This window comes from Fukomys damarensis, unplaced genomic scaffold (genome assembly GCF_012274545.1).
Source record: "Fukomys damarensis isolate Sample0158 unplaced genomic scaffold, DMR_v1.0_HiC HiC_scaffold_28, whole genome shotgun sequence".
In the NCBI taxonomy this organism is placed as follows: Eukaryota; Metazoa; Chordata; class Mammalia; order Rodentia; family Bathyergidae; genus Fukomys; species Fukomys damarensis.
Window position 1 is genome coordinate 12,907,797 of NW_022900940.1, and position 13,885 is coordinate 12,921,681.

At 37.5% G+C, this 13,885-nt stretch overlaps 2 protein-coding genes and 1 pseudogene across 2 annotated transcripts in view; 1 reads left to right on the plus strand and 2 right to left on the minus strand.

The window, feature by feature from the left end:
• LOC104851526 (histone-lysine N-methyltransferase SETMAR) overlaps positions 1-12,826 on the plus strand; it is a 74,085-nt gene extending 61,259 nt beyond the window's left edge. The window contains exon 5 of the transcript XR_777235.3: positions 12,711-12,826. The gene's annotated coding sequence lies outside the window, so the exon portion shown is untranslated. The remainder of the gene's footprint in view (positions 1-12,710) is intronic.
• Sumf1 (sulfatase modifying factor 1) overlaps positions 1-13,885 on the minus strand; it is a 74,582-nt gene that overhangs the window by 13,711 nt on the left and 46,986 nt on the right. Inside the window, exon 8 of the mRNA XM_010608724.1 lies at positions 1,343-1,402. Coding sequence (XP_010607026.1) covers positions 1,343-1,402 — 60 coding nt within the window. The remainder of the gene's footprint in view (positions 1-1,342; positions 1,403-13,885) is intronic.
• Positions 8,483-9,118, minus strand: LOC104851527 (annotated as a pseudogene).

Below are 13,885 nucleotides of genomic sequence, written 5' to 3' on the forward strand. Positions count from 1 at the left end.
AATGTGAAATAAAGTCTGAGGGCTACTATTCTAGGGCAAAGTCGGTGACTGTCTCTACTATCAAATTAGTAACTTAATTTGCTACTGTTACAGGTGGTTTTAAGTCTCTAACTGCCTAGACTGAGTAATTACTATGCAAAGCTTCTTGACAATCAACTGCAATCTGCAAAATGCCACCTTTGTACAGCGACAGAAAGAAGTTGACATGTTATAGATGACTGGAAGAGGATAATATTTGATTTCCAAATTCTTTATAAAAGCTACTCATGAAACAATGAGTAACTCAGATTAACCAGAAGCTGTCAATGAAATAATAAAGAGCATAAAAATGATGCATATTTCACAAGGCACACCCTTCTTACCTAAGGATATTTCCACTGGTATACCACAAACTACGAACATCCGTAACTGTTCCTTGAATCTCAAGAGATCCCCAAAATGTACAGAAGTCTCATATAAATTCAAGGTGTCTAGAAAAAGTGTATAGCTTTCCATGGTTTATGGAACAACAAAGGTTTCTCAGAAAGGTAAGATGCAACAGATGGGATCTGGCTTATAAAGGTCATTCAGAACCTCAGCTTCTCAACCTATGTGTCCATCAATAGATGAATGGATAAAGAATATGTGGTATATATACACAACGGAGCACTCTTTGGCCATATCAAAGGATTAAATTAGAATCATTTGGAGGAAAGTGAATGCACCTTGTTATCAAAAGGCTTATGATGCAGCCCATAGTAGAAATAATTCCAAGAGCAAAATGAAAGATAAGATTACAGAAAACAGAACAGGTCTTTCTCAAATGGGAGGGGTATCTAGAGATGGAGGGAACAGGAAGGAAGAAGGGAGGAAAGGCAAATAAGAAGGATTAAGATGTGTTACATTCATGTATCAACTCCCCAGAATGAATGTATTCACAATGCACTGCAAACATGTATTTAAAAAAAAAGAAGTTCTGCTTCTCTAGCCACTTTTCCCATGCTGTGACCAGACTTGAAGTAAGTGTCCTACTCTTTCATGCTCTTAATGGGGACAGGTATGGATTAGCTGAACTGAATTCAACATTTAAGGACTACTTTTTAAATACAGTGGTGCCTTGGTTCACAAAATTAATTTGTTCTATGATTTTGGAAAAGATGGCCACATTTGTGCTTGTGTGGGAAAGATGGCTGTAGTCACGTTTGTCACTCAATGCAGTTTGCAAGCAGAAACAAAATTTTGCCAAACAGTCTGCTTGTGGACCAAAGCATTTGCAAACAAAAATGTTCATGAGCCAAGTCACTACTGTAATGGGCCCATAAATTGTTAAAACACCGAACTACTGTTTAGTGATATGACTTACCTTATGGCACATGTAAGATCCACCTTTCTTCACCCGGTCTTTCCCAGAAGGGGGGCCTTTCTACAGATGAAGAGAAAATAGTTTGTTAGTATGGACAACACAGATGCTCCCCACACAGTAGGAGAGTACCTTTTCGGTTCATCCATCTGTTTCACGGTTACTTAAACTCCCAACATGCATTTCCACCCACAGACATTACACCTGCACCCTCTCGAGTGTCCATGTTCCCAAATGCCTGCCTTCCTGCTGTCTATAGTCCAATTCCAGCTCCATTCTTTTGTGAAGTCTTTGTGACTCAGGAAGCAATCCTACCTCTAAGCCTTTAGCATTTCTCGCCTGGATGACTATTAAGTTGCTCGGCAGCATCTCTTAACTTGTCTCACTGATACACAAAGTTATCCTGCAATATAATTGGTTTGCACAACCGGATGGCAAGCTTCTTTGAATTGCATGCTTTTTATAAGCCCACCATGTAATACCAAATAAATCCTTTGTTGATGAATCCATCTATTTTTTTCTCTTAGAATATCTGAGTCAGATCAAGACATAATTTACATAAAGTAAAATTCACCCTTTTAAAAGCACAGTTCCAATGAGTGACAATTATATATAGTCATGTAACCATCAACATAATCAAGATAACTGTCATAGTTTATCTTCTTAAAAAAATTTTTTTAAAGTGCCTACTGTAGGCCAGGGGTGTAGCTCAGTGGCACTGCAACTGCCAAGCAAGTGCAAGGTCCTGAGTTTACCCCAGTGTGAGGAAAAAAAGAAAATAAAAAAGTGCCTACTGTGACTCGGGTTTTTGCTGGTATTAACCCATGTATTCTCCATAACAATTTCAGAGAAAAGTTACATAAAAGTGGCAGCCCAGGGACTCACACTCCAGGGGCCCTCCCCCAGGGTGCATCCTCTGAAGCACTCTCTCTCTTTCTCTGTGAGAAACTAGGAAATTGGGGAGAGCCAGAAAAAGGAGCAACAACTAACTATCCCTGTAAAGAGAGTTAAGATCCAGACTGAGAAGCCAAAAGATAAGGTTGTTTCTTCTACAAAAACCTTTGATAAAAGTACAATGCAAATGAAAATCCTAAAGTTTCAGTTGCCATATTAAAAGCTACACCACCAGGAAACCATGCAAAGAGCACCTAAAATATATTAATAATTTCTTATAAGCCAACGCCACAGCTGGGGAGCCAGGGGAAATAAGGAGCTCTTGCTTTTCCTTCATTGTTCAGCAAGACAACTAATCACACAGCATGCTCTCTTTTGTTTACTGAAAACAAGAGAACCCTGGATATTTTTTGTCAAAAGCATATGATCAAAGGCCATTACACAAGTTATGTTCTTTTAACATAAGTGAAAAAAGTTAAAAGAACTATGTTTTGTCCAAGCACTTGTTTTATTCTAAGCTTTCCCAGGTGACAATTAGAAATTGTCACAGGCAAAGCCATTGGCTCTTTGTTGTTCCTCTGCAGAGTCACAGTATTTTCAAGGTCTTAAATGCTTAATGTTATATTAATAAACTTTTATAGATTACAATGGGAAAGCTATACACAAAAATAATGACAAATTGCACAGTTTTCTTCCCATAAATATCTATAATCTGACAAACATGCATCTTCTGGATGAGTTTGTTATTGTATGAAAGTTAGACATTCACCAAGAATTCACCGCAGCATAATGAAAAGGATGTGTAACTGTGTAATCATCACATAAAGATGTCACACTCGTATTTTCTTGCTTGGGACTTCTTGCATTACATGCTTCGGGTGGTTTTTTGCATGCTGTATTACAAAGTACCAAATGGATAATTTAATTCTGATGAATGTCTCAGAGTATCTACTAACATGCAAGATTAAATTATTCTGCCAAGATACATCTAAGAAGGAGCCAATCTTAGGGTGTGATAGAACAGTTCCCTTTGATCATCTATTCCATGGACCTAAGTCTACAATCCATAAATATGACACTCATTACGGCGAGACAAACACTAATGAGAGTCATCCCATTCTGATATAATGGTAGCAGTTAATTCCATATTCAACCAATTGCTTAGTTGGTTCTTATAAATAAGACTACTGTTGCTGGAAAAACAATGTGATATAGGATCAGCTACACTTTTTGAAATGCTTACCACTCTGACAAAAAAGCATAAAAATTACAAAGAGGGAGTGAGTTGAATAGTGACCCTAAAATTCATGTTCACTCAGACTTAAACATACTTATTTTTGGTGACAGAACTACATGTTTGGAAAGGAATGCAAAGTAAGTCTCCAACAAGAAACCACATACTGTCATCCATTCTTGCTCAAAGCTCTAAGTTTCTAAAGAAGAAACATTTCTAAATTATCTGTCTGCCTTTGGTGGATTTCCAGTGTGGTACTGATTTTCTGTATTAGGGAATCACTTGACTTTTTCACAATGCCATCACTGAAATGATGACTCACCCCAAAATAACCAAGATCCCAAGATGTAATGTTAAATTTTTTCAGAGACTTAATAATGTCATTAGAGCTATGTTTTGTTTTGTTTTATTTTAAATCATTATCTTTTACAATTACATATTGAAGCTTTTCAGGAAAAAATTATATGACATTTGGGAATTGTTTCAAAATAACCAAAAGATGTTAAAGCAGACTGGACAAATGTTGGTGTGACCACTTTACAATGTGTTATTGTAGCTAGACTGACCCTCGTATTCCAGAATTCTCTCCCCTTTATGATTTTGGTTAGGGTGAGTATTAAGAGACATTTAAATGTGAGAGCTAGAGAAAAGAGAGACCATGCAAGGGTACCAGCTCGACCTGCAGCTGCTACTACTTTCCCCTGAATCCTCCTTTTACTCCAGGACAGATGTGACTGAGGTACTACTAACTTCATCTCTATGAACCCACACTGTCAAAGCTGGAGGCAGTGAGAAATGACACCATTCTAACCAGCTGGCATGGATTCCAAGACCACCTGTTCACGAGTTCGAGTTTACCTTTTGCTCTCCCCAACGATACATCCACCTTTCTTTTCTGACTGCTTTCCATGTAAACCTCAAACTTCCATACAAGACTTGAAGAACACAGCTTTACAGTGAGTAAGGTCAAATCTTTGCAATAAATTAATTCTTATCCACATAGAAGTGCATGAACACCCACACTATTAGCTGTGTGTGTGTGTGTGTGTGTGTGTGTGTGTGTGTTTTGTTTTGTTTTTGAGGCAGGGTCTTGCTATGTAGTTCAGGCTGGCCTTGAACTCACTATGTAAGAAGCCTGGCTAGCCTCAAACTCATGGTAATCCTCCTGTCTCAGCTTCCCAAATGCTAGGATTGTATGCCACCACTCTCAGCTAATAGTTCTATTTCTGGTTGAACAGTGATCAACAGTTAATAATTGTTAAGGCTGAGTTGTGTGTATATTTTATTTTCATTTATATTCTAGCATTTTTATTCAAAAATGCTTAAAAAAATCATACATCCAATATGCTAACATAAGCACAGACTCTCATAAAAGCTGTCATTAAGTAAGGCATAGTAGTATATGCCTGTAATCCCAGCACTCTGAAAGGCTGAGGCAGGAGGATCATAAAGTCAAGTCCAGGCTGGGGAACTCAGCAGGAGACTTTGTTTCAAAAATTAAAAACAAAGAAAGGGCTGGGGACATAGTCCAGCCCTGAGTTCAATCCCCAATGCTGCCTCCTACAGAAGGAGTCACTAAATAACTATTAATAATATTGCCTGAGGGGAATAAAGAAGGGGTTAGGTGATAAGGCTGTGAGATTTTTACCACTGATATTTTCGTTCATGAATTACTTATTCATTCTTTTAGTGAAAAAAGTCAGTGCAATAGAAACTAAATACTCTGGCATCTATTGGGTATCTGCTTTGGTATATTCACAGATAACACTTTATTAAAGCTTAGAGAGATCTTTCATTTAACTACAAATGTTTCATTTCACTACAACTCTTAACTACAAATAATAATATATTTTTAAAATCAGGAAACAAGAGCTGGGCTCTGAAAAAAGGGATCACAGACTTTCCTTCTCACAACATCACATTTTTAAAAATCAAGCATGTAAGCCAACAACCAGATGGTATTCAGATACTGGCTGGTCTTAGCCCTTTAGCTATTGTCTGAGCAAGGACATGTTAGAAAAAATTAAGCAGTTAGCAACTACTAAGACTCTTTACAAAAACAAACAAACAAAACCAAAAAAATATACAAATGACTCTTCCTTTTAACCCTAACGGTTTTTCTGTTTGTTTGTTTTGGTATTGGGAATGAACTCAGGGCCTCTAGCTTGCTAGGTAGGCACTAGGCCACTAAGCTACATTCCTGACCCCCTTTAACCCTAATGGGAATCAGAGCTTAAATCAAAAGGAGGAGCAGGAGGAAAACACTCTGGAATAACAATATCCATATTCAACTCAGAAAATGCCTTTGTCCAGAGGGTCACAGTATGAATTCCTCACAGCTAAGAAAAGTGAAAATTTTCAAAATTTTAAAGAGACTTTTATAAGGGCTCATACACTTATCTATGAAACATCTGCTCAAGCTCACCAAGACAGCCACCACCCCCTCCGTACCAGGGGATCAAACTCAGGACCTTGCACTTGCCAGGCAGGCACAGCACCACTGAGCCAAATCCCCAGCCCCAAGATATTTAAATAAGCCCTGTGTCCTTCCTACTGTACCAATGTCATTTCTCACCAACCCTATCTTTAAATCCCAGGACAATGAGCACCCCCCCCCGCCACTTAAGACACTCAATTTTCTCTGCCTAATATGCTCATCGCTAATTATTCATTAAACTCCTATTCATCTTGCACAATCCACCTCAAATGTAATCTCTTGATGAAGAACATAGGCTCCAGAGTCAAAGGACTCTCTGGATTTAAACCCTGACTCTTGACACTGACTACAAGACCTGGCCTAGGTGGTAACCCTTCTTGTGACCAGGTTCCTCCCCTATAAATTGGAGATAATGATAGTACCTACTTCACTAGATTGATGTGGTGGTTAAATGGGATAATGCAGGAAGCATACTGCAAATAATAATAAATGTTATGCTGCTGTTGCTAAGAGTATGCATTGTTAGCTCATAACTAACTTTCCTGAAGGTGCACATAAACTTAATAATCGTGGCTGCATCTAACTTTTCAAACTCCAAACCACAGAGACCACCTGACCCACTTTTCTTCAGGCTAAATTCCCAAATAGAGTCCATGTCTAATAAAACATCTGGCATGCTAATAACCCTTCTGAAATACAGACTGTTTCTAAGTGATATAGCTAGCATCATACAGTACAGAGGCAGTTACACATCACAACATCAGACTTAGCTAAACATGAGTATTCTAATTATATATAATATTTTATTATTTTATTTTTATTTCATGTTTACAGTACATGAGATTTACATTCATCTTAGGGAGTGGACACATGTACATAACACATCTTGATTCTTTTTCAATTCTCTTCCTCTGCCCACCTACCTCCCTCCACCTCTAAATCCCCTTTTCTCATTTTCATTGTTATTTTTAGTTCATGTTTATGACATATAATGTTTACATTCATTGGGTATTCAGTACATTTATATAGCACATCTTAAATCTTTTTACTTCCTCTTCCTTTCTCTCCCTCCCTCTGCCCTTGGTCTTCTGGACCCCTTCCCATTAGCAAAAGATCTATCTCCCTGTTTCCTTCTATCATTCCTTTATTTTGCTCTTTATTTGTACTTTGCATTACTCAAATGACAGATACTATACACTACTTAAGCCTATGCATCTAATTTATTTCACTTAACATTATATTTTCTTTTTTCTTTCTTTTTTTTTTTTTGGTATCAGGGATCGAACTCAGGTTCTTGTGCTTGCAAAGCAGGCAGCGGAACCACTGAGCTAAATCCCTGGCCCCTTAACATTGTATTTTCAAAGTGCATCCATTTTCCTACAACTGCCTGAAATTTATTCTTTCAGTAGCCAAGTAATATTCCATTATGTATAGGTATAAAAACAGCATACAAAACATTCTGTGGGCCATTAGACACGGCCTCCTCGAGTCTTTTAAAATTGAAAATGTTATTCACCTCCACACTACTTTCTCTTCTTTATCTGGTTCAAATTATATCAAGAACACCCTGAGAGAAAAACTTTTTATTATTTTCAAATTTGACAGGGGTGGGTATATTTTTTTAAAAATATTTCTGAGAAAACACATTTTGAAGTGTTTGAATCTTAAGAAATAATTCTAAATTTCTCCTCTTCGTCATCTCCATGTTCAACTAGTCTGATTAGCTTTACCTCCAAAGCAGATTTCTAATGGATAGCACCTCATCATCTCCATGGTAATCTCCCTCGTCTAAACTACCATCATTTCTCATCTAGACCAACTATAACAGTATACAAAAATGTTTTGCAGCTTCCAAAACTGTGACCTACAGGAGTATGATAATATCTGCAGAATAAATAAAAGACTGCTGCATTTTGAAAGAAGCCAGATGAAAAAGAACACATACTATGTGATTCCATTTATCTAAAGCTCTAAACAATACAAGCAAATTTACCGTGACATTGAAAGCAAGGTTTGCTCAGGTATGGGAGTCCAAAAAGGGCAAGATGTCACAAAGTGACACAGGGACATTTTTGAGGTAACTGATATGCATCTGTGAAATCAGTAGCCATGAGAGTGTACATATCTATCCATCAAAACTTACCAAATTATACACTTCAAATACAGTATATGCAATATATTATATATTTTTTTAAATGAAAATACACAAGAAATCTATGGCATTTTAAATAAAATATGAACTCTTGGGTTTGCTTCAAATAATCCAGGGAAGAAGAAATGGAGGTGAAACAAGATTGGGCATCAGTTGATAATTATTAAAGCTGGGCATTAAAATAGGATTTTAATATACTATTTTTTCTAGTTGTGTATGCTGGGAATATTCTTCTTTATTTATATTTTTATTTTTATTAATACCTGTTTTCTGTACATATGATTACATTTGTTATGGGGAGTTGACACATGTACATAACACATCGTAATTCTTTTTTTATAGAGATATTTGATTGCATCACTAAAATGTCACAAATTTGTCTTATAATCCAAAAGCTTGTTTCTGTGGCTGGATAACTGTCGAATCTTATCCATCAGGTTGCTGAACTGTTCTCTTTTCAGAAACAAAGATACCATCCAAAATTTTCTGATATCCTTGTTTTTTACTGTTATGCCTTGCTGAATCAAAGCAGCTAAAATTTCAAACAAGCTCAAGGATTAGTTTATCTTTCTGGGGCTTGAAATACTGAGCAAGCAACACCTGCCCTCATATGAACTTGGCAGATATATTTTTCACCCCCAAAATTCTGGATTTTGACAAGAGAACCATTCTTCCGAACAACAAGGTTGATGGGGAAGTGAGCAAAAACAGACCTCATCTTGTCACTGAAGCCCAGCGTAAGACCCTTGATCATGTTCTGTATGTGACTGCAGATTGAATGGCAGCTGTTTGTTTCCCTACCATTTGTCAACCCGGAGCCTCTTCTTTTTCTTTCCAAGGAGTCTGAGTTCTACACTGGTGTGGTTGAAGTCCTTCTGCAGGGTTCCTCCGGGGCTTCTCACAATAACTGTGCATCCCTCCCTTCAGAGTGATATCGACATTTTCTATAACACTGACAGTCTGATTGCTGAGAATGGTCTTCATTCTCACATGAGATACAGCAAAGAGCCTTAATTCTTTTTACAGCCCATTCCCCTCACCACCTTTCCACCTCCCTCTACTCTTAGCTCCCTTTTCATTTCCAAAAGATCTATCTCCCTGTTTCCCATGATCTACCTTTTATTTTGCAGGAATTTTTAAAATCGCAAAATGTTTTTAAAATTAAAAATACAAAATCATCAACCAGGATAAATGAAAAAAAAAAAAAAAAAAGACTACACCTGCCAGAGCTCCAAAGTGCTAGGAAGCAAAATCTACTTTAGAAGTTTAAAGTGCAGGGGAATTCAGAGTTTAAAGGACAGATTTTATTCTCCACTCTATAACCTTGAGAAGTGTACTTGTTCTTTTGAGAGTGCAGTTGTCCTTGCCATCGTTGGCTAAAAGCTGGGCTCCCAGGACATCTGACTTAGAAGCAGCCTTCAACTGGCACATTACATGAGCTCCCATAGGCATGGTTCCAGCAGCATGAAGCTCAGGATAACAGAAAAATCATCTCACTGTCTATGAAGGACTCTCTGCATGGTGAAATGGCAACGTGGTTAAGTCACTGGGTAATACAGCAACAGCCAACTCAAAAAAACCCTAACAGGAGCAGCATTTGTACCATCACAGATACAGCCTCTGTTCACATGCCTCTAAAAGGAGTCTCTTTTCAACACTTCCACTGTCTTTAAAAAGTTCTCTCCATTTTAAAGAAAAGTATTCACACCAGAATTTAAATGAGGACAACTCTGTCATTTACTCTATCTGACATTTACTAAAAGTAAACTAACCCTCTCATCTAATCTGATCCTCAGACAACTAGCTCATGGCAGGTCAGGAGGGAATGGTCATCACACCATGGCACCTTCAGCTTATCACACTTCTACGCTTAACCTGATTAACTCTCTCTAGGCTTAGTAGCATCTCTAACCAAGGTATACATGTGAAAAAACAGTAAAACATCTCAATACTTCACTTTTTTTTTTACCCAATGTTAAATATGACAAAGAATTTTAGTAGTGGAAAGATAAAAACATTATTTCAAATAAAGCTTTCTAAATATTGTGGAATTTTACTTATGCCCAAGGGCAGTGGTAGCGGACCCATGGCACATGTGCCAGAGCCTCAGCAGGCTGTTCATAGCATTTAAAGCTCTAAAAGGTTCACTATAACTGCCCTAAGACAAGAACCAACAAAGAAAGGGCGGCAGTTAACTTTAGTTATTGCACGAGAAGAGGAAAAAGGAAGGAGACACCCAAAGAAAGGTCAAAGATAGAAAGGGAGATCAATCTGGAAAGATAAGCACATTAAAAACACAAAACAAATTAAGAAGAACCACCACCACCACCACCACCCCCCGCCCCCACAATATTTTCTCTGTAAAACCAGCTTGTCCTGTCACGGTGATTACCCTGTTAGCAAAATGAATGAAAACAGCCATTTCCTCAGTGCTACTTGTTTCACCCACGCTGGGTTAAAAAGGAAGAGAATTTTCAAACTGTATTAAATATGCTCAAGCCACAGTGGCTCTCCGCTTTCCAATAAACTACATTCCTTTCATACCCCAAGATCTGTGTAATAATTCTTGCTTCTAAAGTAATGCATAAAACTTGATATTTAAAATACAATTCTGATTGTAGAATAGCATATAAAAATAATAGTGGTTCATATTTACCAGGCATATATTCTACCTGGGTGCTTTTTAAATGTTTTTAATCTGAAAAAAAAAAAAACTTTTGATGTAGGTTCTACTATTGGTTAGGCAACCATATAATTTATTATTCAAATAAGGAAACTTTAAGAAGCAAAAGGGGAAGGGCCAGGGATTTAGCTCAGTGGTTCCACTGCCTGCCTCACATGCACAAGAACCCGAGTTTGATCCCTGGTACCAACCCCCACAAAATAACCTATTTGGGGCCAGGGATTTAGCTCAGTGGTTCTGCCACCTGCTTCACAAGCGTAAGGTCCCAAGTTCAATCCCTGGTACTAAAAAAAGTGAAAGGGGGAGCTATTAACAACTGTGCTGGGCAAAGGCAAAAACCAAGAACGTTTGGACCCCCAGTCCATAATCAGCTGGCACCAAGGCAGGATGGCAGAGGGAAAACAGAAGACAGCAAAAGCAACAAGAGACCTTAACAGTGCCTTTCCTTTTATCTTATCCCGACTACCATTATTATGGCAGTGTACTAGTTTAGTAATCACATGCCCTTAATCTCAACATCATACGCTCTAGCTTCGGTCAGCTGTGTAAAAGCCACCTGTGACTGCACGAGGCTCTGGGGGGACATCTAGAAACAAGACATAACAGTGTGTTTTCCTCAGTGTACTTCTTTTGACATATAGCATCTTGCTTATTTCACTTAGGAATAAAAACCCCACCAAAAGCAGCAACACCTTAAACAGACATCCATACTGAGACAGATGCCACAGGTGTCTCTGGTGGTTTTACTGGCTCAAACCCAACAGGGTTTTTATATTTCTCTTAACACAAAAGCAACTGTTCCACTTCAAAGACATGCTCAGTAAAGTTTTGTCATCTCTTATGTATTACTCAAATGGCTTCCAAAATTTTTCATGGAAAAATCACACCCCAGAAATAATAAAGTGATAAATGCACAGAGGTAAACATTTTTTCCTCTCATTAAAAAATAAATTATAGTTACCATAAAACCTCAAGGCTGGAAATATCAAATAGAAGGCATATATAGATATATTGATATTTGTAAGCATGCTATTTAACACATCATATTAATATATATTTCACATTATCCTTTTTTTTTTTTTTTTTTTTTTTTGTTTGGGGGTTTATTGAACTTGGGTCCTTGCACTTGCAAGGCAGGCCACCGAACCGCTGAGCTAAATCCCCGGCCCATATTATCCCTTTCTTGAGTTCTCCAATGTCAAAGTGACATCAGTGGAGGGCAAAAGTCCTTTGCCCTTACTATTCTACCTGTCCTCAAGCAACAAGACTTGCCTCACCACTCAGTGAGTGTCTCCATCAAATAGTTCACCAGACAAGCGGAATATAACACTTTTCTCCCTTAATCTCTGCAGCCTATGGTAACTCTAGGAGTTAGGGTCAGAACTAAATTGAACTGCTGAACACTCAGTGGTACTGGACAACTGGAGAACTGATGTGGAAAAATGATATGTATTTCATGTCAAAGAAAATCCCACACATTAGGTGTCAGATGTGTTATCAGAAAAACAGTGAAATTATTAGCACTTACCTCTTCATGACAGATTATAAATTTATTTCTCCCACTAGAAGGCAGGCACCTTATAAAATAAAATGGTGCAGTATTGCCACATGATCTATATATTTCCTCCTTTTTACTTTAATCTTCTCCAGGTTTCTTAGAACACCTAATATAATGTAATGCTATTTTAAGTCATCACTATATAACAATAGGGAAAGAAAAAGTGTGTGTATGTTCAGGGCAGATACATTTTTTTTCCAAATATTTTCAACCTGCAGTTGGTGAAATTCTCAGATGCAGAGCTCATGAATACGAAGGGTGAACTACGTACACTCACACAACAAATGACATGTGGGTATAGCTGGAGCCACACTAAAAATCACATATCCACATTTAAAAAATTACAGTATAACCTGATCAGGAGTAAAAAGATAATGTAACTGCTCCATTTTTTTCTTCTGGTTTATTTCCAGATCCTGAGGCAAAGAACAAATGAGTCACACTGTGGCATGGGAAGCCACTACAGGTAATGGAACTATAGGAATGGAAAATGACACTATTGTACTTTATAATTCATTAACAAATTTTGTACCAGATAAAAATAAATAAAAACAGTTTGCCAAACAATAACTTCTCAGAGTGATTTAATGCAAGTGAGAAACAAAGGCAGGAAGGACAAGAAACTGATTTAAAATCTTAAGATCTTTCAAAATGTAGGCATAATTCACTGCCTCCCACTTGCTTTTGGAAGAAGCCACTGGATGACACAGCAATCTACATCTCTTAAATTATCTTTCATATTTATAATACTTCTTGAATTTCCTCATCTAACATATGTCATTTATGATAAAATACTATTACAAGGAAGTAAGTAGCCTTTATATTTTATATTTGAAAAATATCTAGAGTTTAGTAAACATTAACAAGGCTGGGGATCAGAAGAGCCAGGATTAAATCCTAACTGCAAATAAAGCTCAAAATATGGGGCAAAGTCAAACCTCTCCATTCCATGAATCCCCATATGAAAAGTGTTACCCCACAGGCCTCCTTTCACATAACAGTGAAGATGAGTGATGCTGAAGATGAGAGGGTGAGTGCACACACACCTGGGTACACATACGCTAGAAAAACACTAAACAATTTAGGGGGAAAACCTCCCTAAGTACAAAGCATAACCACTGACTTCACTCACAAAAATACTTGGTAGTCTGGGGAAAGGTCCGGAGTAAACAACAAGGATGTACAGTTGAGGCACAACTCTTCATTTAACCCAAAATACATTTTATACTAATAATCTTTAAAGCAAGAATGGAGGTGGCCTTGAGGGATCATCTTTAAATTGAAGGGCACCACTCTTTTCCTTCCCAATTTATAACAGTTCCATCTCTGGTTGACACGTGCTATGTGAAAACTGTTCATGAATACAGATACATAGATAGATTGCTATACGTGAAAAACTGCAAAGAATTTTTCTGTGGGTCAGAATACACACATATGTTAATCTCTGCTGACTGCCAAGAGTAGGAGATAGAGCCTTAGCTGAAAATGTGAAGCAGATATTAGGAGGTGAGATACTGTGGGAGTGTTAGGAGATTAACTATAACACTAAAAAAAAAAAAAAAAAAAAAAAAAACAAACACAAACGGGG